The sequence below is a fragment of the Tripterygium wilfordii genome, chromosome 1 (assembly GCF_013401445.1).
Source record: "Tripterygium wilfordii isolate XIE 37 chromosome 1, ASM1340144v1, whole genome shotgun sequence".
NCBI lineage: Eukaryota > Viridiplantae > Streptophyta > Magnoliopsida > Celastrales > Celastraceae > Tripterygium > Tripterygium wilfordii.
In genome coordinates this window covers 6,934,449-6,957,962 of record NC_052232.1, presented here as the reverse complement: position 1 = coordinate 6,957,962, position 23,514 = coordinate 6,934,449, and the positions used below count along the sequence as shown (strand labels likewise).

General features: G+C 32.9%; 4 protein-coding genes across 4 annotated transcripts; 1 reads left to right on the top strand and 3 right to left on the bottom strand.

Annotated features, from left to right (window-relative positions):
- The first annotated feature begins 3,481 nt into the window (after positions 1-3,481).
- Positions 3,482-4,562, top strand: LOC119996248 (transcription factor MYB101-like). The gene is made up of 3 exons (XM_038842815.1): positions 3,482-3,573; positions 3,667-3,924; positions 4,388-4,562. The coding sequence occupies exons 1-3, from the start codon at positions 3,482-3,484 to the stop codon at positions 4,560-4,562; spliced, it is 525 nt and encodes a 174-aa protein (XP_038698743.1).
- A 5,743-nt stretch (positions 4,563-10,305) lies between these two features.
- Positions 10,306-10,801, bottom strand: LOC119996241 (transcription factor MYB57-like). Its single transcript, XM_038842807.1, has 3 exons — positions 10,681-10,801; positions 10,474-10,603; positions 10,306-10,381 (listed from the first exon to the last, which is right to left on the bottom strand). The coding sequence occupies exons 1-3, from the start codon at positions 10,799-10,801 to the stop codon at positions 10,306-10,308; spliced, it is 327 nt and encodes a 108-aa protein (XP_038698735.1).
- Positions 10,802-13,747: 2,946 nt separating this feature from the next.
- LOC119996233 (MYB-like transcription factor EOBI) lies at positions 13,748-20,494 on the bottom strand. The gene is made up of 5 exons (XM_038842799.1): positions 20,386-20,494; positions 14,384-14,497; positions 14,147-14,312; positions 13,973-14,090; positions 13,748-13,909 (listed from the first exon to the last, which is right to left on the bottom strand). Exons 1-5 carry the CDS (start codon positions 20,492-20,494, stop codon positions 13,748-13,750), a joined length of 669 nt encoding a protein of 222 aa, XP_038698727.1.
- A 1,522-nt stretch (positions 20,495-22,016) lies between these two features.
- LOC119996226 (myb-related protein 340-like) lies at positions 22,017-22,782 on the bottom strand. Its single transcript, XM_038842789.1, has 3 exons — positions 22,662-22,782; positions 22,461-22,590; positions 22,017-22,359 (listed from the first exon to the last, which is right to left on the bottom strand). Exons 1-3 carry the CDS (start codon positions 22,780-22,782, stop codon positions 22,017-22,019), a joined length of 594 nt encoding a protein of 197 aa, XP_038698717.1.
- Between the last annotated feature and the right edge of the window lie 732 nt (positions 22,783-23,514).

The window sequence follows — 23,514 nt, the reverse complement described above, 5'->3', positions numbered from 1 at the left end:
CTTGATTGTTTTAGTTTATTTGACTGATGGGTTTAAATTTGTTCATTTGGTGAAATTTTTAGGTATGAAAAATGCTAGAACTACACTGTCATCTTGCCCTAATGTATTTGTATCCAGTAATTGAAATTGCTTGGTTGCTCAAATTTGTTAGGTATGGACAATGATATAACTACACCACCAATTTTAAATGTATGAACATTGATAGAACCACACTTCCATCTTGCTTAATGTATTTGTATTTAGTAATTTGGTTTGCATGCTTGGCCAAGTTTTATAGGTAGTGACAATGCTATAACTACACTTCCATGTTGCTTAATGTATTTGTATTTAGTCATTAAGTTAGCTGGGTTGGTAAATTTTGCCTAATGGACAATGAAATTTTTTTTTGGCTCGAATGGTTGAGTTTACTTTGTTGATGGGTTTATGTTATTGTTATGAGCAAATGTGTAATACATTACCAGTTTGCATAATGTATTTAGGATTAGTTTGTCTTTTTTTTTAATAGTTTGGTTAGAAAAGTGATATAAATACACTTGCAGAATGCATATTGGCAGAATTGATGAATTTGGCTTGTGATGACTAATGATATGATTTAGTAGTGTATTTTGCTCCATGGTTGGTTTGGAAAAGATTGTTAACTGCACTGCGACCATGCGTAATGTAGTTGGGATTAGTATATCCTCTTTTTTTTTTTATTTCATTGTTTGGTTAGAAAAGTAATATAAATGCACTTGCAGAATGCAGACTGGCATAATTAGTGAATTTGGCTTTTGATGATTAATTATATGGTTTAGAAAAGCAAAGTTAACTACACTATGACAATGCATGTCCTCTGGTTTTTTTTTTCATTATTTGGTTATAAAAATGATATTTTTGGGATTAGTAGGTCATTTTGTATTTTTTGTTTATATGTTTGGTTATAAAAGTGATATAAAGAAGAAGCTGACCAAGTCAAATATCTACCAATTGAGGATGAAATACATTCATAACTTTATGAATGATGGTGGATATTCATGGGATGTGTACCACTACAATAAAGTTGAAATGATGAACAAGGCATATCTCTAGTTATGTAGTGATGAAGGGAAGACATGTATTTGATGTAAATTTATCCATGTAAACAATATGTATTTTTGTTTGATTGTTGGATTATTAAAAGACAAGTGAGCCTTATTACTTAGTTGATATGAAATGTTCAAGACTTATCAAATACATATGCAATTAACATGTCCATGAAATTTTTTTTAGATGAATTTAATGATGAACATCTCACATTAATGTACATAACTATTAATAGTAAAAACACATCAAGTTAGTCAAATGTCATGAACATCTGGGTTAAATACATTGGTATTTCGCAATGCATTAACATACGGGAATCAAATACACTGGTATTTCGTAATGCATTAATATCTGGGAACCAAATACACTATCAAAAACATAATCCATTAAATCACTACCATGATAACAATCAGACTTGACAGAAAATGGGTATACCCATTGATAAAGTCTCACAATAAAAGACATAGCAACTAAAAATTATGCCATCAAAAAGATAAAATACAATGAACCACATCTTAAAAACTCAAATCCCTATATCTCTATTCGTTCCAGACCCTCCTGCTGCGTTGCTCATGCTAGCACCAAAATTCTTCTTGAAAACCATATTCTTCATCATACTGCGTGGGCGTCCTTCCCCTTTTTTTACTATTGGATGATTCGATATCGAAGAATCCACTGTCAAAGAAGCAATCAATATTTGCCTTGGTATTGTTGCCATGTTATTTATGCACCCTTCAATCCACTTGATGACGTTTGAATAATGATATTCATTTTTCGTTGCCAGATCTGCCAACCGAGCAAATGTCTTACACAAACTTATTTGACTATCAACTTCATCAATTGAAACCATCTCTTCACTGCACAACAATATTGAAACAGACATTTGATAGATGAACACATAAATTCCTAATAAAATGTAATAACTCATATAATAGCACCTACGAAAGGAAAATGACTCTGTTTTTATTACACTATCATACTATAATGTAATACACTTATATTTGTAATGCATTACTATCTGGTACACAAATACATTGACACCAGCATAATGTATTAAGGTACTGCCATGATAACAATCAGACTTGAATGACTCTGTTTTTATCATATTAGCATACTATAGTGGAATACACTGATATGTTCGTAATGCATTACTATCTGGGAGACAAATACACAATCACCAGCATAATGTATTAGGTCACTGTCATGATAACAATCAGACATGACAAAAAAAATCAATGAAAGTCTAGCTGCGTTGCTTGTGCAATGACTATGTAGAACGTAAGTATCATTAAGAAATATAACCGACAATCTTCATCACCAACACATTGTTGAACTTTTTTTAAAAATATCACATACAACACTTGCAAAATAAAATCTTCCATTCTCAACAAATCTAAAATGAATGACCTGAGCATTTACCACATCCAACTCAGTCTCACCAAATCCATAAAGAAACACAAACGTAAACTCTATTGTCCATGAAAATACGTTGAATAAGAGAATACGAATCTGGAACAACTACGAAAACTCATAACTCGTATGAAGGAGATACTCAGAACCGCATAAAAATTCGTTTCTTCACATACCTGAAAGTCACACCAGTCGATCTATATGTGCAAAACGAAGGATCGATCAAGTAAGAGAAACTCGTTTGCCCTTGCCAAGAAAAACTCGTTCACTGTCGATGTACATCGCGTCAAGAGGAAATCGCCGATCTAGATATGAGAGGATAAACTCGCTTATCGTAAAAAGAGATAGAGAAACGAAGGATCAATCAAGCAAGAGAAACTCGTTTGCCCCTGCCAAGAAAAACTCGTTCACCGTCGATGTACATCGCGTCAAGAGGAAATCTCCAATCTAGATATGAGAGGATAAACTCGCTTCCCGTAAAAAGAGAGAGAGATAGTAGTTTAGTAGGTATAGTACACCCTACGAGTAATAGATGCATCATCAGGCGGGATTCTTAAGAGAGAGAAGCGGGAATAAAAGTTGACATCTAGGGTTTTGTCTAGACTAGGCATGCCACCTAGATTATGTATCTTATGTAGCTCAAATATTATATATATATGTCAATTTCCAAAAAATTCCAACCTATAGGCTATAGGGTGGAGTCTTCTTTACATCAATCACATCACATTTTCCACTTCGGTCATACAATCCTAATCCACACACACACACATACACACATATATATATGTGTGTGTGTGTGTGTGTGTGTGTGGATTAGTGAAGATAACAGAATGCTAAAGGAGTACCTTGCCGAGCATGGGGAGGGGAACTGGGCTTCTGTGGCTCACAATTCAAGTGTTCTTTTGCTTCTCTCTTGTTGTCTAAGTCTTCCATGTTATTCTTAATTCTTATATAATATACTCTTCAACCATGTCTTCAAAGGTCTGCGAACAGCTGCAGAAAGCGATGGATGAATCACCTAAAACCGGAAGTGAATCACGCTAAGTTTATGAAGGAAGAATGTGAAACTATCACGCGACTCCACTCGGAAATGGGAAACAAGTTACTGAATATATAAAACTTTCTTCTTATGAACGCCAATTATTACTCTCTTTCGATCCACTTAACACCAATTGTTACTTCCGTTTTTGACAGGTGGTCAAGGATTGCAAAGATGCTTCCAGGAAGAATTGATGACCAAATTAAGAGTTATTGCAGAATGATGACCCAAAAGAGAGCAAAGTTCACTGCCTCATATGCACCCGAGTCCGCTGCTGCCTCATTCTCTCACAACAACACTGACATTGATAGTGACTTAGAGTCAGTACGAGAGCTAATAGGAGAGGACTTTGAGAGGGAGTTAATCGCAAAAGAGATGGAAATGCTGTTGAGTGCTACTAGGAACAGATTAGAGTATGATAATAGTTCGCAAAAGAGATGGAATTGTTGTTGTATGATATACTATTTAATAAAATAATATGATACTAATTTCAAGGGTTAAGTATAAATAGGTCACTGAAAGATATGATCAATTACAATTGGATCACTGAAAGAAAAATGTTTCAAATTAGGTCACTTAATGTTTTAATTTCAGCAATTGGGTCACCCGGTGGGCTAATTCCGGTCTATTTTTCGAGGAAATCAGGAATTTTGTCAATGTGTAATGTTAATAGTTGATATGACATTTGTAATACAATTACACGTCATTAAAAAAATAATGAAAAAGAGTTCGAATTTCTTGCATGAAAAAATCAGGAACAACAAATACGAATCCGAGACCCTTAAACAGAAACATGAAATTTTTTTTTTCCATTTTCAGACTCATCCCACTATCAATAACTATGATTTTAGCCTGATATTAGTCAAATATTGTAAGGAAACCCGAATCCATGAGGAAGAACTCAAGTAGGGATGGCAATCCGACCCGCGGGTACGGGGACCCGCGGGGACCCGACCCGAAATTTAGGGTCGGAGACCCGAAATTTCGGGGTCGGGTACGGGTTCGGGTGCCACCCGAATGCAATGTTGTGGGGACGGGTAGGGTATGGTAATGCCATACCCGGCCCCGAACCTGACCCGAAATTAATATTTAATAAATAAATATATATTTATATAGATATATCATATATATTATATAATATATTTAGGGTTTAGGGTCTTTAAACCCTAAACCTTAAACCTAAACCCTAAATCCTAATCATAAACCCTAAACCCTAAACTTTAATACTCTAATAAATAAATATATATTTATATAGATATATCATATATTATATAATATGTTTAGGGTTTAGGGTTTAAAGACCCTAAACCCTAAACATAAGCCCTAAACCCTAAACCTTAATACTTTAATAAATAAATATATATTTATATAGATATATCATATATATTATATATCTATAATTCTATATTGTACATATATATATTATATAGGAATATTAATTTGTATTTAGTATACTTATCGTCTTATCTTCCTATATTTTTCATAATGAAATATATGATATGCTCTTCTACTCTCCTAGTCCATATTATATATAATTATATACTCAATAGTCAATATGTTACGTCCTAAACCCTAAACCCTACGTCCCTACTTCCTAAACCTTAAACCCTAACTAAATAACAAAACCAAAATATCTTTTTTGTTGTAATTTGTATCATTATGACATTATAATCATATATGTTAACCTTAAATTCTAAACCCTATGTAGTCATAAACCCTACGTAAACCCTAATACCCTATATATAAATAGTTCAATACTTTATACTACGATGTATATATTAGACTATTAGTATAATTTCTTTTTAAGGTAAATTTCCCGATTACCAATATATATATTAATATTATTTTTAAGTTTTAGTTTTATTTAATTATGACCATTAGATTATTGATCTCCTACAATCTAAACCATTGATTAATTAATTTTTGGGTTATAATTTAATCTTATTCTTATATATATTCGGGTAGCATTCGGGTTTAGGGGTTCCCCGTCCCCGTCGGGTTCGGGTTCGGGGATCCCCGAACCTCAAGGGGCCGGGGATGGGGACGGGGATTGAGTTCGGGGACAGGGACGGGGACGGGGATGGCATACCCGCCCCCGCCCCGCCCCGTTGCCATCCCTTGAGTCAAGCTCCTCAATAAAAGGGAAGAAGAAAATACTAGATAGCTACAAACCCCACCGATCCGACAACTTCTGGATTTTTCTTTCTCTGTTTTTTTTAATTATACACAACTGGGAGCACGAAATAAAGAGATGAGACTTTTTCTCTTTTTAAATTATTTTATTTGTTTTTATATTCCACATCACATTATTATATTAATTTTATATTTCACCCCACCGATCTGACAACTTCTGGATTTTTTTTTAATTATACACAGCCTTTTTTTGATAAGCTAATTATACACAGCCTGAGAGCAAGAAAGAAAGAGATGAGACTTTTTTCTTTTTAAACTATTTTATTTGTCAAAAGAAAAGGTTCTTATGATAATCCTCAGTGGTAGATGCACTGACACACTGTTGAATGACAAATTTGTTTTAAACAAAAATCAACTTAATTTATTTTTCGATCCCAGATCAGTTCCGGACCGGGCTTCGATCCCCGATCAACCATATTATTGAAATAAACAATTAAGAAAAGCTAATGTACAAGGTGTTTTTAGTCTGATAAATTGGGTCAGTGGCACAACCACAAACCCAGGTCTCCCCACCATCTCGGCCCTTTGGGCAGTGGCAGTTCTCAGGCCCCTCCATAAGGAAAAGACCTAGACAAGTGGTTGAAGGCCTGCACCAGCTTATATGTTGGATAGAAGACCCCTCAACAACCGATGTGGGATTTTATCCCTTAACATTTAGTGACGTATAAATAGCCAAAAAATATATTGATTGTTACATATTATTAATCTACAATTGAACTAATTAGAGTTAAATTGTAGTCACTTACTATACTATTTTATGATTACTTATTAATGATTAAAACAAATGATTATAAAAAAAATATCTTGCTTATTATCTATCTTTTTTTTTAATTTTATAAATTGATGTATATAATTTAATTAAAATCACTCTACTCTTGCAAACTAATTTATATTTACTGGAATGGATGTTAACAACCTATGAAATACTTTCTCAATTGGTACTTACATAATTTACAATCCCTTTAGTTTTTCAGTCAGCAATTGAAGCTGCCAATTCCTTTGCATAGCATGGTGTATTACCAGATAGGACTAAACCTTGATCAATTTAGTTTCGTCACTCTCGAATAATCTTCTGTTTATACCTTTTGCATGGCATCTAAGACTTGGGGTCATGGGCTTTGATCTGAAGGTCGGTCCTGATATGGGCCGGTTATTTTTTAATTGTTTGGGCTGATTTAATAGCCCATTATATTTGTTTATTCAGCTTTGTTATAACAAAGCGTATTAGTTTATTATATATATATATATATGTCATTATCAACTTTGTATTCGGTTAACATTAATTCAAACCTGCAAATGAGCCATTGGTTGAGTGGCAATGACTTTGCATGTCCCTGACTGAGGTCATGGGTTCTAGTCTCACCTCCTCCGAATATTTACAAGGAGGTGTGTGGGCTTCGTCTGCCCCTACGTGGGCTTGATAGTTTGCCCCAGCGTGGGTTTGATTTGTGCCTCCTGCGTGGGGCTTGTTGACACCTGTACTTTCATAGGCTTGATCTGGTGTGTCATATATTGTGTTTGTACTTGTACTCAAAAAAAAAAAAAACATTAATTCAAACCTCCTTTCAAAAAAAAAAAACATTAATTCAAACCTCTATATATTCATATCATAGCACTATTGGTTCTAATGAACAAAAACTCTTGTCCTCCACTTTTTGATTCTAATGAAGAAAATTTGTCTCCAAAGTGATCGAGATATAGAGTGTGTTTGGATTGAGGGATTTAAGGGGAAGGTAAACTCTTGTCCTCCACTTTTTGATTCTAATGAAGAAAATTTGTCTCCAAAGTGATCGAGATTTAGAGTGTGTTTGGATTGAGGGATTTAAGGGGAAGGTAAGAGAAAAAAACATTAATTCAAACCTCCTTTCAAAAAAAAAAAACATTAATTCAAACCTCTATATATTCATATCATAGCACTATTTGTTCTAATGAACAAAAACTCTTGTCCTCTACTTTTTGATTCTAATGAAGAAAATTTGTCTCCAAAGTGATCGAGATATAGAGTGTGTTTGAATTGAGGGATTTAAGGGAAAGGTAAACTCTTGTCCTCCACTTTTTGATTCTAATGAAGAAAATTTGTCTCCAAAGTGATCGAGATTTAGAGTGTGTTTGGATTGAGGGATTTAAGGGGAAGGTAAGAGGAGGGAAATAGAGTTTCCTTCCAATTATCTTGTTTGGATAGTTTATAAAAAAATTATGGGGAGGGATTTAAGGAGATTTGGGAGGAAAATTTCATTAAATTTTTGTCAAAATTCTTCCTCCCCAAGTTGGAGTCATTTAGAGGGAAGGGATGACTAATTAAGGTATTTATAAGTTAAAACCTATTTTACCCTTATACATAATACATAAATATAAAAAGTAAGGATAAATCAGTAAATTAAACTATTTTTCTTTCATTTTTTTTATCTATCCAACCATGAGAGAGAAATGTATTCTCGTTTCCATTTTCTTCCCTTCCTTTTCCTTCTCTTCCATTCCCCCAAATCCCTCAATCCAAACACACTCTTAAAGACACGAGATTTTGCTGACTTTTCAAGCATATTTTGAGTTTACTGGCAGATAAACATGAAAACGTTAACATGGAGAAGAGAAAGATGTCTCCAAAGTGACCAAGATTGCAAGACATATACATTATACTTATATATTTATAGTAAATACTTAAAAATTAAGTTGATTTTTTTAAAAACAAATTTGCCATTCAACATTGTGCATCCATCACTGGGGATTAACACAAGAACCTTTTCTCTTGACAAATAAACAACATGATAAGGAAACATACAACAGGATATCAAAATACAAGCAATAATTCAGAAAGAAAGTAATTAAAACTAATATGATACTCTTTTGTGAATTAGTATTATACAATAGTAATTACATCTCTTTTGTGAACTAGTATCATACTCTACTCTTCTCCATAGAGCACTTGCTACCATTCATTCTCTGATGCAGCTAACAACAGGTCAAAGCCCTCTCCTATTTGCTCTCATGATGACTCGCGTTCACTATCAATATTGTTGGTGTTGTTGGATAGACGGAGACAACAGCGTACCACTTTTAAGCGTCTTTCTAACAAAGCTCTTAATTTGCTCAACAGTTCTTCCTGGATGCATGTTTGCAATCTCTGACCATCTATCAAAAACGGAAGTAACAATTGGTGTTAAGTGGGTGGAAAGATAGTAATAATTGGTGTTCATATATAAGAAGAATGTTCAACAACATTATATATTCAGTAACTTGTTTCCCAATTTCCTGTAGGCTTACATGATATTTTCATGTTCTTCCGCCGTAAATTCCGTGTGATTCACTTCCGACCTTAGGTGACCCATCCATCAACCTTTGCAGTTGTTCGAAGACCTTTGAAGTCCTGGTTGAAGAGTATGCTAGAAGAATTAAGAGAAACATGGAAGACAATTACCAAAAAAAGAAACATGGAAGACTTGACACTGTCAACAAGAGAGAAGCAAAAGAGAACACCTGAATTGTGAACCACAGAAGTCCAATTGCCCACCCATGCTCAGCAACGTAATCCTAAAATAGAAAAGAATTATAATTTAAATGTGAATTTTTTTCTCTAAAAATAATAATAATATTGAATAAATTAATGATAAATTATGAGAACCTTTATATACTTCTTAAAAAAATTATAGGTTCTTTTTTTTATATGACAGAAATTATAAGACAACATTAATATGGAAAACATAAAAAAAATAAAAAATAGAGAATGATGAATTGGATTAAAGTGTGTTATGGAGAATCAAAGTTGAAGCTAAAGATTCACCAATCCAGAGGAACTAGAAAGGACCATAACATAATTTTATGTGTCATTTTCTTGTTCAACATAAAACTTTATTTTTTGTTTTTTATTTTTAGATTGGAGATTTGTATGCGATTTTTGGTCTATTAAAAATCATCTTATATTAATTATATATACATGATATTATTACTAATGATAGATAACACACTTTTATTAACACAGTAAACTACGAGTCTACATGTATTTGTTTTCTTATCTATATAAGCTATTTAGTTGCAGCCATCTTCACATCCGCCATCTTCGAACCGGCCGAGATCCCATCATCAGGTTCGTACTTCAATTTATACCAACGAATTTTCTGTGAAATGGGTGAGGGATTGTGATCTGATGCTATCGTTTTGGTTTGTGAAAACTATGAGATTGAACGATTCCGCAGATACATGGAGGCTTTTGCGCCTGAGTTGAACGCCGTCGCGAGTCGCCATCGGAATCACATGTTTAGCCTATGTCGAAAGTGGAAGGGGAAACTCGAAAGAGAGGAAACCAATCAGCCGGTTTTATAAAAAGCCGGCGGTTCACGGTTTGATAAAAAATCAACGGTTCAATCTATTTTCCCCTGGTTTGATGCTTAGACGGTCTGATATCAACAAAAAAACCGATTGTCTGGTTGGTTAATGGGTTTTTACGGTTCGACCGGCGGTGTGGTTTTGGGTCTGAAGAATATGGTTCAAAGTTCTCCTATTAGCTCTCGTACTGACTCTACGTCACTATCAATGTCGGTGTTGTTGTGAGAGAATGAGGCAACAGCGGACTCGGGCTCACATGTGATTGTGGACTTTGCTCTCTTTCAATCCATCATTCTGCAATAACTCTTAATTTGGTCATCAGTTCTTCCTTGAAGCATCTTTGCAATCTTTGACCACCTGCCAAAAACAAAAGTAACAACTGGTGTTAAGTAGGTCGAAAGAGAGTAAGAATTGATGTTCATAAGAAGAAAGTTTTATAATTCAGTAACCTGTTTCCCATTTTCGAGTGGAGTCGTGTGATGGTTTCACGTTCTTCCTCCGTAAACTCCGCGTGATTCACTTCCGGCCTTAGGTGATTCATCCATCGTTTTCTGCAGTCGTTCGCAGACCTTTGAAGACCTGGTTGAACAATATATTTTATAAGAATTAAGAGTAACATGTAAGATTTTGACAACAAATGAGAAGCAAAAGAACACCTGAATTGTGAGCCACAGAAGCCCACTTGCCCTCCCCATGCTCAACAAGGTACTCCTTGAGCATTCTATCCTCTTCACTAGTCCATTTTTTTTCCTTATGAGATCCTACTTCACTAGCCATCACAGAAAAATAAAGTGTTTTGAGTTTTGAGACATGATCATCTTCAATTTATTTATACGAAGAGGATGTGGGCTTGACTTTTAGTATTAGCATAACCGAAGTTTACCGAAATATGTCATCTAAGTTTTTACACATATATATGGAAAAGAGTCAAAAGACAGTGTGACTAGTTGACAGAAAAATAAAGTGTCGGGATTGTATGACCGAATTGGAAAATATGATATGATTGATTTACAAAAGACCCCACCCGGCCCCCTTGAATTTTGTTTTGACATACCCACTGACAATGAAATCTGATTTTATTTCATTATTAATAATTATTAACTTAGTCTAGAAATTAGTATTTATTTCAATATTAATATTTATTAACTTAATCTATTAATTCACATTTACTCTATTGTACAACGTGACTAGTTGACAAAAAGAGAGATGCCTTCAATTAGGTTACTAATGACCGAAGTGAGATTTGATTGATCTAAAGAAGAGTCTACCTCCTTTGAATTTTTTTTAACATACCCACTACCACAAATGGTGCATGGTTGTTGAAATCGAATTTTTTTTCATTATTAATAATTATTAACTTAGTTTAGGAATTATCAATAAGAGTTTGTTTGGTTGACAATCGGTTGGGTTAGACATATGTGTGTTTAAGATTCAATTTTCAACCACAGACGTAATTCTTTGTAGTATTTCAAAAAAAAAAGAAAAAAACTTAGTCTAGGAATTAGATTTTCTTTCAATATTAATGATTATAAAAAAATTTCTTGCTTAATATTGCCTATCATTTTTTAATTTTATTTGATGTATATAATACAATTAAAATCGTTCTAATCTTGCAGACTAATTTATATTTATTGGAATGGAGGTTAATAAACCACGTATAAAATATGCCAAAAAAATTAGAGGCACTTCCATTCACCGCCAACCAAGTGGCTCCCTTCATTTTAAATCTTGGCTACGGTGTTGAAAGTGGAGAAAAATAACATTTTTTGAACAAAGTCAAAATGTTATTTCATAATACAAATGTTATTTCACAATCATATATTATAGTTTTATATATGGGTAAGAAACTTATAGTCTTTGAATGACAACCCATACAGTTCTATGTGTATTTTGCAGTTACATATACCCTTCTTCACTGTTAACGGCAAGGAAATCTTTGCTGCCCAGAATAAGAGAGATGTGATAGGAAAAATATCAGCTTAGGCTTATTATTAGAGAAGTGGACAATGTAATGTAAAGTAATGTGATCTTTTTTTCTCTTGATAGCTAAAGTAAAGTAATGTGATCTGACGGTATGTTACACTGATATATTTCTTTGGGCATATTTAGATGAATTAACTTTACTCAAGCTTGAAGCTTGAAATTTTCTTCTCTTGTCAAGGTTTTACAAGTCAAATATGTCAGGCTGATCAACCTTAACAAAATCAAATATTTATTTTTGTTTATAATTCAGATTACAATGATATATGCCTTTGATCAGGACTACTGCGACGGATCATTTGATCAACTACACTTTTTTTGTTTATAACAATGACTGTTTGGCTTTAGAGAGACAATTTGCACAAGCTGTATATATACATTGGCTTAATTGTGACCGAAACGGAGAAAAAAGTGACTTAGTAGGTTGAGTGTGATAGATAAGTGATATCATACACCGATTATCCAAGGCAACTCCAACATGGCAACAGAAAAGAGTTGAAACATAATATATACATGAAGTAACCAAATATAACACACACTTCTGAAACTATTTTGGTCCACCAATTTCTTCTTCCTGAGAGACCTGTAACAACATCACTCGAGCCTCTCCTATTTCACTTTCTCTCTTTCAATCCATCATTTTGCAATAACTCTTAATTTGGTCATCAGTTCTTCCTGGAAGCATCTTTACAATCCTTGACCACATGCCAAAAACGAAAGTAACAATTGGTGTTAAGTGGGTCGAAAGAGAGTAACAATTGGTGTTCATGAGAAGAAAGTTTTATATCTTCAATAACTTGTTTCCCATTTCCGAATTGAGTCGCATGATTTTTTCATGTTCTTCCTCCGCAAACTCCGCGTGATTCACTTCTGGCCTATCAACAATAGCACTACCGTAATACAATTCCTAATTTTGTAGTTTTTTTTTAATTTCTAATAATTGAATATGATAGAGTAGGTACATATTTTTACAACTTAAATGTACACGTACGTATTCATTCTCTCATCTAAATAAAACTCCAAGTTCCACAATTATTTAGTCTCCCCAATTGGTACTTATATAATTTACAATGTCATTGACAACCTCCTATGTATGGACCTAGATTAAAAACTATGAAATACAAAATCATAATTAAGCCTCCAAAAACGAAATTAATTTATATATCCTTTCCAAAAGTAGGCTTAAACTGGCCACTTGATCAGCATATCTAAGCTTCCAACACAGGGCTGTAATTGATTTTTAATGTCATTATCAACCGTGTATTGGTTATGTTGTGTCTTGTCTCCACCTTTGATTCTAAAAAAGAAAACACTTCGTCCCCACCATTGAAGAAAATTCGTCTCCAAATGAACGAAATTTAAAAGACACGACAAATTTCTTAAGAAATTGTATTTTCAAAGGATGACGGACAAATTCCGACGGAGTGAGTAGTTATTAGAAAAATGTAAGTATTTTTTTGTAATATATACATTATACTTATATTTATTGTAAATACTTTAAAATTAAGTTGATTTTTTGTTTAAAACAAATTTGCCATTCAACAGTGTGCATCCGCTAATGGGGATTAACAGAAGAACCTTTTATTTTGACAAATAAACAACATGATAAGTAAACATACAACAGCGTATCAAAATACAAGCCATATTCATAAAGAAAGTAATTAAAACTAGTATCATATTCTTTTGTTAAATATTATTTCATAAAACAACAATTCCATCTCTTTTGTGAACTATTATCAGACTCTAATCTATTTCTAGTAGCTCTCGCGCCATTTGCATCACTTTTGGAATTAGCTTTCCTACTGACTCTAACTTACTACAAATGTCAGTGTTGTTGCGAGAGAATGAGGCATCAGCAGACTCAAGCGCATATGAGGTAGTGACCTTTGTTTCTAGTGGCTTTCGCTGCATTTCCATAACTTTTGGAGTTAACTCCCAATCACAGTCCTATCCTATTATCTCTCGTACTGGCTCCTCAGTACTCTCAGTGGATCTCTTCTTTCTTTTCTTTCGATCCATCATTCTATAGTAGTTTCTCACTTGCTCATAAGTTCTTCCGGGAAGCTCTCTTGCAATCATTGAATAACTATCAAAAACGAAAGTAACAATTGGTGTTAATTAAGTGGGTCGAAAAAGAGTAACAATTGGTGTTCATAAGATGAAGTTCCAATATCACTATTCAGTAACTTGTTTCCCCATTTCGAGTGGAGTTGAAAAAGCTTTTCATGTTCTTCCTCCGTAATCTTCATTTCCGGGGCTAAGGGACTCAACCATCGATCTCTGCAACTTTTCGGAGACCTTTTAAGACCTGGTTGAAGAGTATATTTTATAAGAATTACATATGAAAACTTTAACAATAAGAGAGAAGTAAAAGAACACCTGAATTGGCAGGCACAAAATCCCATCTCCTCTCCCCATGCTTAGCTTTGCACTCCTGAAGTTTTTTATCTTCTTCAGGACTCCATCTTCCTTTACTATGAGATCCTACTTCACCTGGCATCACAGAAAATTTTTAAATATTGTTTGGTGCATACTTTTTATAGGAGGATGTAGGCAACAAATTTGACTCTTGGGATTACTATAACCGAATGTTACCGAAATATGTTGCCGAAATATGTCATGATCGAAAAATCCTGCTATGTATCCTTTTAACATGTTTACTGCCCCCATATGGTCATGGTATTATAGAAATAAGATTTTATTTCATTATTAATAATTATTCACTTAGTCTAGAAATTAAATTTTATTTCAATATTAATATATATTAACTTAATCTATAATAAAATATTAACTATAATTATTTCATTTTTTACTTTGTCTATCAATATTTCACCTGTTATTTTTTTTTTAGAAAAGGTCATAGATATGATTGTATTAAATTATCTAATGTCATTATAAAGATGAAGTACAACTAAGAGGACTAAAAAAAATTAGAAAAAAAAAACACAAAATACGGCAGCTCAATTGTGAAGTATATACTATCCTTATTGAGACACAAGAAGTTGTCTCAATTAGAGACACCAAGCACTGCTCTTTTTTTAAAAAATTACTCGCTTTCGAGAAAATATCTTTTCAGGAGAGGCGTTTCAACATGATGACTAAGATTGAGGTGATCCATAGTTGATCGATTTTTTACCCTTACAATAGTTTTAAATTACTCCATCCGTCCCTTAAAAATAGTCATACTTTCTTTATTCGTCTGTCCTAAATTATAGTCTTGTTTCATTTTTTAAACTATAATTAATTCATAAGTTTCCTAAAAGACCCCTATTTAATATACTTTGTTATCACAGTATTAATTAGGGTCATCTACGTATTAATTAGGGTTGTATTAGGAAATATATGAGTAAAATTAAATATTATTCTTATATTAATTAGATTTTCTTCATCTATGTAAAAAAAGAAATAGGATTATCTTTATGGGATGGAGGGAGTAATTGTCAATATCTCTTGAAGTTCATAGTTTTCAAAGATAAAAAAAAGAATAAATAAGTTAATTAATTAATTAATTACTGTAATTGATGGAGTTTGATTGTCCTTTACATTGGACGGTCAACATTACCCCTTATTTAAATGGAGCGAATCATAAACTGTTTATTCAGATAAGGGTCATTTTCGTCATTTAAATAGAACCAATTAATATCATGTGATATATGCCACGAACGTGCAGTGCACCTGCTACATACATATGTATGTATATGTGTACTACAATGTGGAGCACATTTCAAGGGATACAGTTTGACTGCTTTCTCTCTTCTATCTAAAGTCATCAATCATGACAACCAATCACATCCATTCCCTTCTATCTAAACTCTCAGCCTAGCTAATAATAGGGTATGTGTATTTAGTAAAAAATTGTGTGCATTTAACAATTACCTTAATTTATATGAGAAGGATGTGGGCTTGACTTTTAGGATTAGTATAACCGAAGTTTACCGAAATATGTCATCTAAGTTTTTACACATATATATGGAAAAGACAGTGTCACCAATTTGTACGACCGAATTGGAATATATGATGTGATTGATTTACAAAAGACCCCACCCGGCCCCTTTGAATTTTTTTTAACAAACCCACTGACATTGAAATCTGATTTTATTTCATTATTAATAATTATTAACTTAGTCTAGAAATTAGTATTTATTTCAATATTAATATTTATTAACTTAATCTATTAATTCACATTTACTCTATTGTACAACGTCACTAGTTGACAAAAAGAGAGATGCCTTCAATTAGGTTTTTTTTTTTTTTTGAAAAAAGGTCAGAGACCAAATGTATTAGAAAAACCAATACAAACCCTCATCAGGAGGACACTTTCTGTACCCGCAGGTAGACGAAACACTAGAACTACAAAACAACAAAGCAAAAACAAAGTTGTACACAAGTAGCACAAAGAACTACTTACCCAGAAGAAAGACCTCCCCCCTGAAACCTATCTTTCAATTAGGTTACTAATGACCGAAGTGGGATGTGATTGATCTAAAGAAGAGTCTACCTCCTTTGAATTTTTTTTAACATACCCACTACCACAAATAGGGATGGCATCGGAACGAGGCGGGGCGGGGATGGATCATGGTCGCCCCGCCCCCGCCCCCGCCCCCGCCCCCGCCCCGCACCTTCATGTGGTGCCCCGCTACCCGCCCCGCCCCGCATGTCTAGGCGACTTTTAGGCCCCGTCCCTGCCCCGCCCTACCCCGCGGATCCCCGCGCCACACCTCGTCCCTATTCAACATTTTTGAAAATTGTAAAATTATATTACACATTCTAGGATTCGAACATGAGACTTCTAGGTGGAAAAATAATGAACTAACTAACAAACCAAAGCTATTTTCATGTTACACTTGTCAACTAATTAAATTATTATCTTTACATACCACTTAGTATATTTTTAACACCATTAAATAATTTTAGTTATACTTAATGGTATTGATTTTAAATTTTATATTATACACATCTATAGTTTTAAATTGTTTAATTTTATACTTTATTTTATAAAATCTTAGGGTCTTAAAGATTTTATCAACATTAATGAGTAGAGGGTCATATTATGGCTTTAGGGTTTAGTGCTTAGTTTTAGGGTTCAAGTGCCTTTAAGGTTTAGGGGTTTAGGGTCTTTAGGGTTTTGGGGTTTAGGGTTTAAGGCCTTTTGGGTTTTGAAGATTATGATTTAGGAGTATAGGGTCATATTTAACTTAAGATTTAGGGTTCTATATTTTTCTTAATATCAATTCAATTGACTTAGGGTCTAAAGATTATTTATATAGGATTAGTTATATGGTTTAGGGTTTAGCGCTCAGGTTTAGGGGTTAGGGCTTATGAATTATTTAGTACTTAGGTTTAGGGGTTTAGTGTTCATGGATTATTTAGTGCTTTGGGTTTAGAGATTATTTATATTAAATTAAAACTAAGCATTCAAATCTCTATTTTGACATTATTAGTTTATTACTATATTAGAATCAATGTGTTCAAATCAAGTCAATTTAAGTTAGGGTTTAGGGATCTTAAATTATTTTTTATCAACATCACTTCAATTGAATTAGGAGTAGACTATATTTAATTTAAGATTTAGTGTTTTATGTTTTTATCAATATTTATTCAATAATCGATCTAATTAAGAGTATAGGAGTATTGTAAATATTATGTATAGGGTTTTAATGTTTAAGTAGTTAGATTTAAGACTTATTAAAGAAGTTTAGGGGTTACTTTGATTTTAATAATAATATCAAATTAATACATGTTTAGATAAACAAATAGTTATCTATATTATAAAAGAAATCTTATATATATATATATATATATTATGTACATAAACATGTATCGGGGGGTGCGGGACGGATTGCGGGGTGGGTCGGGGCGGAGCGGGAGGCATACCTGTCCCCACCCTGCCCTGCCCCCGCACGGGTTGAAAATTTTTGCCCCCGTCCCCGCCCCGCACAAGTCTCGGATCGGAGAAAATCCCTGCGGATTTGGGCGGATCGGGGCCGGTCGGAGCGGGTCGGGCACGAATTGCCATCTTTAACCACAAATGGTGCATGGTTATTGAAATCGGATTTTTTTCATTATTAATAATTATTAACTTAGTCTAGGAATTACCAATAAGAGTTGGTTTGGTTGACAATCGGCTGGAGTAGATATATGTGTGCTCAAGATTCAATTTTCAACCGCAAACGTAGTTCTTTGTAGTATTTCAAAAAAAAAAAGGAAAAGACTTAGTCTAGGAATTAGATTTTCTTTCAATATTAATGATCATAAAAAAATTTCTTGCTTAATATTGCCTATCATTTTTTAATTTTATTTGATGTATATAATACAATTAAAATCGCTCTAATCTTGCAGACTAATTTATATTTATTGGAATAGATGTTAATAAACCACGTATAAAATATGTCAAAAAAATCAAAGGCACTTCCATTAACCCCACGCAAGTGCCTCCCTTCATTTCAAATCCTGGCTACGGTGTTGACGGTGAAGAAAAATAAGATTTTTTGAACAAAGTCAAAATGTTATTTCATAATACAAATGTTACTTCACAATCATATATTATAGTTTTATATATAGGTAAGAAACTCATAGTCTTTGAATGACAATATTTCTCTAAGACATTTTGCCAAAGCATAATTTATTTAACCATACTTGGCAATTGGTAAGGATCCAAACCAATTCACTTCTAAAGCAGCTTCAAACTCCAGCCTATTGTTAAGTAGGTGGTAATAAAACCGAACTCAAATCTAAATGCTACATTAAACCATGCATAACAACCCATACAGTTCTATGTGTATTTAGCAATTACATATACCCTTCTTCACTGTCAACGACAAGGAATTCTTTGGTACCCAGAATAAGAGAGATATGATAGGGAAAAAAAAAATAGAGATTACATAGAAAAATATAGATTATCATTAATGGGGTAATTTCCATCAGCAGACGAAAGGGGGAAATAGAAAATCGAAATTGAAAAAAGGATGATTATCATTAATGGCGTGATTTTCATTTTTTGATGTTTTCTAAATTGATCAGCCAAACTCGTTTTCTGTATCAGTTTTTTTAACTTTTTAGAAAATAAAAACAGAAAACAGTTGGAAAACAAGGAAATCAAATACACTCGAGTCGGACTTAGTTAATGTAGTTTTTTTTTTTAAATTCCTAATAGTTGAATATGATTGTGTACGTGCTTAATAATTGAATAAAACTCGTCTCCAAAGTGACCGAGATTGACAAAGCATCTTTCTTAGTTTATTAGTATATATGTCATTATCAACTTTAAAAAGTTGAACTTTTGATTCCAATGGACAAAACTCTCGGTCTCCGAAGTGACCGAGATTCACGAAGTGTATTTTAATAATTGAACAAAAACTCTTGTCTCCACAAAGTGGGATTAGGATTGTATGACCGAACTGGAACATGTGATGTGATTGATTAAAGAAGACTCCATCCGGCCCATTTGAATTTTTTTTAACATAAATGGTGAAAGAGACTAGTTGACAAAAAGAGAGATGCCTTCGATTAGGATTACTAATGGCCGAAAAGTGGGATTTGATTGATCTAAAGAAGAGTCTACCCCGTTTGAATTTTTTTTTTAACATAACCACTGCCACAAATGGTGGTTATTGAAATCAGATTTTTATTTCATTGTTAATAATTATTAACTTAGTCTAGGGATTAGATTTTATTTCAATATTAATATTTATTAACTTAATCTATTAATCATAATTATTTAGTTGTTAAATGGTAATTGTGCTATGTGTTTTTAACCATGTATAAATTGTCTAAAAATATATTGATTGTTACATATTATTAAACTACAATTAAACTAATTAGAGTTAAATTGTAGTCAATTACTACACTATTTCATGATTACTTATTAATCATTAAAATGAATGATTATTAAAAAAATTCTTGCTTATTATCTATCATTTTTTAATTTTATTTGATGTATATAATATTTTCTTTTTAATATACTTCCGAACTTTTAGAAATGGTATATTTAACTCATGGTGTGGGTGTTGTATTTAACAAAAATGACGGTGCATATGTGTGCTTTAATCAAAATGCATTAAGGGTATAATAATCCATCTGGAATAGTGTATTTATAAAAAAATGCATATATTTTAAATCAATGTTTGGTGTATTTAACGAATGATGTTGTATTTAATAAAAATAGTGGTAGCAGTGTATTTAATTGCTCCAAAAAATATTGGCCATATTTGGTGAAGCTAGCCGCAAAAGGCTCGCTAGCAGGCCCACTTGACCAAACGCATAAATACCAACTCTTAGTTTTATTTCTTGGCACATAAAATCACCATAAAATTTCCATTACTTCGACTTGTCTCACGGTGAAAACACACAGGAGGAGGGACACAGAGAAACGTGGATCTTACCCAAAGTTCTTGCCTCCAAACCAACTCCGATGACACTTCCGCCGAACTTTAAGCCCCTTGTTTGGCGCTTGTATCCAACCAACAACACCAAGAAATCCATTAAATCCATATTCAACCGGAAATCACCCCAGTCAATATATATGGAGAGAGAATTGTTTACTCACCCTGTACCTTCACCCCCGGCGATGTTTTCTGGCTGCTGGGGTTGAAGTGGATTTGGTTCTTCTTGAACGGCTGCCAAATTCTACGTGTTCAGGGGTTTTTTTTTTTTTTTTTTTTACAATGAAAAGTATATAGGGATATATATACTCTTATGCTAGGTTTTATATTTTCTAAAATTCTCTTTTGACCCCTCCACTTTTCTCTAAATTTAACCCTTAACCCAATTCTTTTACTGGACTTCGGTCATATCATTTCCAAAAATTTTGGGGTTTTCCATTAACATTATTTGCATCACTTTTTTACTAAATATATATATTCAGTAACTTGTTTCCCAATTCTAAGTGGAGTCGCATGATTTTTTCATGTTCTTCCTCCGTAAATTCTGCGTGATTCACTTCTGGCCTATCAACAATAGGTCTTTATAGAAAGAGTTTTACATGATGAATCCGAATATGTAAATTTTTTTTGAAATCTAACATGTATTTTGAAAGAGAAAATATTTTGAAGTTTTGTTTAAGAAAAGAAAAAGGAAAAAGTTGTGATGTCATCTTGTTTAGTAAGCAAGTCACATAGATTATGGACCTTTATGGATAATTTCATTAGGTATACGTAACACTACCGTAATACAATTCCTAATTTTGTAGTTTTTTTTTTAATTCCTAATAATTGAATATGATAGAGTAGGTACATATTTTTACAACTTACATGTATACGTACGTATTCATTCTCTCATCTAAATAAAACTCAAAGTTCCACAATTACTTAGTCTCCTCAATTGGTACTTACATAATTTACAATGTCATTGACAACCTCCTATGTATGGACCTAGATTAAAAACTATGAAATACAAAATCATAATTAAGCCTCCAAAAACGAAATTAATTTATATGTCCTTTCCAAAAGTAGGCTTAAACTGGCCACTCGATCAGCATATATAAGCTTCCAACACTGTGTTGCAATTGATTTAATGTCATTATCAACCAACCGTGTATTCGGTTATGTTGTGTCTTGTCTCCACCTTTGATTCTAAAGAAGAAAACACTTCGTCCCCACCATTGAAGAAAATTCGTCTCCAAATGAGCGAAATTTAAAAGACACGACAAATTTCTTAAGAAATTGTATTTTCAAGACCGACAAATTTGGGCGAAGTGAATAATTATTAGAAAAATATAAGTATTTTTTTTTGTAATATATACATTATACTTATCTTTCTAGTAAATACTCTAAAATTAAGTTGATTTTTTGTTTAAAACAAATTTGCCATTCAACATTGTGCATCCGCAAATGAGGATTAACAGAAGAACCTTTTATTTTGACAAATAAACAACATGACAAGGAAACATACAACAGGGTATCAAAATACAAGCCATATTCATAAAGAAAGTAATTAAAACTAGTATCATATTCTTTTGTTAAATATTATTTCATAAAACAACAATTCCATCTCTTTTGTGAACTATTATCAGACTCTAATATGTTTTTAGTAGCTCTCGCGCCATTTCCATCACTTTTGGAATTAGCTCTCCTACTGACTCTAACTTACTATCAATGTCAGCGTTGTTGCGAGAGAATGAGACATCAGTAGACTCAAGTGCATATGAGTTAGTGAACTTTGTTTCTAGTTTCTTTCGCTGCATTTCCGTATCTTCTAGAGTTAACTCCCGAGCACAATCCTGTCTTATTAGCTCTCGTGTTGGCTCCTCAATACTATCAGCGGGGTTCTGCTTTCTTTTCCTTCGATCCATCATTCTATCATAGCTTCTAACTTGCTCATAAGTTCTTCCAGGAAGCTCACTTGCAATCATTGAATAACTACCAAAAATGAAAGTGACAATTGGTGTTAATTAAGTGGGTCCAAAAAGAGTAACAATTGGTGTTTATAAGATGAAGTTCCAATATCACTATTCAGTTACTTGTTTCCCCATTTTGAGTTGAGTTGAAAAAGCTTTTCATGTTCTTCCCCCATAATCTTCCCGCGAATCACTTCCGGGGCTAAGTAATTCAACCATCGATCTCTGTAGCTTTTCGGAGTCCTTTTAAGACCTGGTTGAAGAGTATATTTTATAAGAATTACATATGAAAACTTTGACAATAAGAGAGAAGTAAAAGAACACCTGAATTGACAGCCACAAAATCCCAGCTCCTCTCCCCATGCTTAGCTTTGCACTCCTGAAGTTTTTTATCTTCTTCAAGACTCCATCTTCCTTTACTATGAGATCCTACTTCACTTGGCATCACGGAAAATTTTTAAATATTGTTTGAAGTTTTAGTGCATACTTTTTATAGCAGGATGTCAGCGACAAATTTGACTCTTGGGATTACTATAACCGAATGTTACCGAAATATGTTGCCGAAATATGTCATGATCGAAAAATCCTGCTATGTATCCTTTTAACATGTTTACTGCCCCCATATGGTAATGGTATTATAGAAATAAGATTTTATTTCATTAATAATAATTATTCACTTAGTCTAAAAATTAAATTTTATTTCAATATTAATATATATTTACTTAATCTATAATAAAATATTAACTATAATTATTTCATTTGTTACTTTGTCTATCATTATTTCACTTGTTATTTTCTTTTCAGAAAAGGTCATAGATATGATTGTATTAATTTACCTAATAAATTAAGTAATTGAAACCTATAGACATTCGAGCCACCATAAAAATAGAATATAACTAATAGGACTAAAACAAAATTAGAAAAAAAAAACACAAAATACGGCTATCGCTAGACACATTTACTCTATTATTCAAAATTTACTCTACTGTATAACGTGACTAGTCGACAAAAAGAGAGATGCCTTCGATTATTACGTTACGAATGACCGAAGTATGATTTGACTGATCTAAAGAATATTATATATATATATATATGTATATATATATATATATATGTTTAATGTTACTTCATTATAAACCAGTCCAGTGCTCCTTTATTATATGTGCGATTGTTACAT

What these genes read in the sequence shown, in the direction of transcription:
- LOC119996233 (XM_038842799.1), bottom strand. Translation starts at nt 20,494, where the DNA reads ATGGATTTAATGGATTTCTTGGTGTTGTTGGTTGGATACAAGCGCCAA. An exon ending in TTTTGTGCCTGCCAATTCAG is followed by an intron (nt 14,313 to 14,383) that starts GTGTTCTTTTAC and finishes CTCTTCAACCAG; the next exon opens with GTCTTAAAAGGTCTCCGAAA. An exon ending in TCATCTTATGAACACCAATT is followed by an intron (nt 14,091 to 14,146) that starts GTTACTCTTTTT and finishes CGTTTTTGATAG; the next exon opens with TTATTCAATGATTGCAAGAG.
- LOC119996226 (XM_038842789.1), bottom strand. Translation starts at nt 22,782, where the DNA reads ATGCCAAGTGAAGTAGGATCTCATAGTAAAGGAAGATGGAGTCTTGAA. An exon ending in TTTTGTGGCTGTCAATTCAG is followed by an intron (nt 22,591 to 22,661) that starts GTGTTCTTTTAC and finishes CTCTTCAACCAG; the next exon opens with GTCTTAAAAGGACTCCGAAA. An exon ending in AACTCAAAATGGGGAAACAA is followed by an intron (nt 22,360 to 22,460) that starts GTAACTGAATAG and finishes CATTTTTGGTAG; the next exon opens with TTATTCAATGATTGCAAGTG.
- LOC119996248 (XM_038842815.1), top strand. Translation starts at nt 3,482, where the DNA reads ATGAATCACCTAAAACCGGAAGTGAATCACGCTAAGTTTATGAAGGAA. An exon ending in CACTCGGAAATGGGAAACAA is followed by an intron (nt 3,574 to 3,666) that starts GTTACTGAATAT and finishes CGTTTTTGACAG; the next exon opens with GTGGTCAAGGATTGCAAAGA. An exon ending in GCTACTAGGAACAGATTAGA is followed by an intron (nt 3,925 to 4,387) that starts GTATGATAATAG and finishes AAATATTGTAAG; the next exon opens with GAAACCCGAATCCATGAGGA.
- LOC119996241 (XM_038842807.1), bottom strand. Translation starts at nt 10,801, where the DNA reads ATGGCTAGTGAAGTAGGATCTCATAAGGAAAAAAAATGGACTAGTGAA. An exon ending in TTCTGTGGCTCACAATTCAG is followed by an intron (nt 10,604 to 10,680) that starts GTGTTCTTTTGC and finishes TTGTTCAACCAG; the next exon opens with GTCTTCAAAGGTCTGCGAAC. An exon ending in CACTCGAAAATGGGAAACAG is followed by an intron (nt 10,382 to 10,473) that starts GTTACTGAATTA and finishes TGTTTTTGGCAG; the next exon opens with GTGGTCAAAGATTGCAAAGA.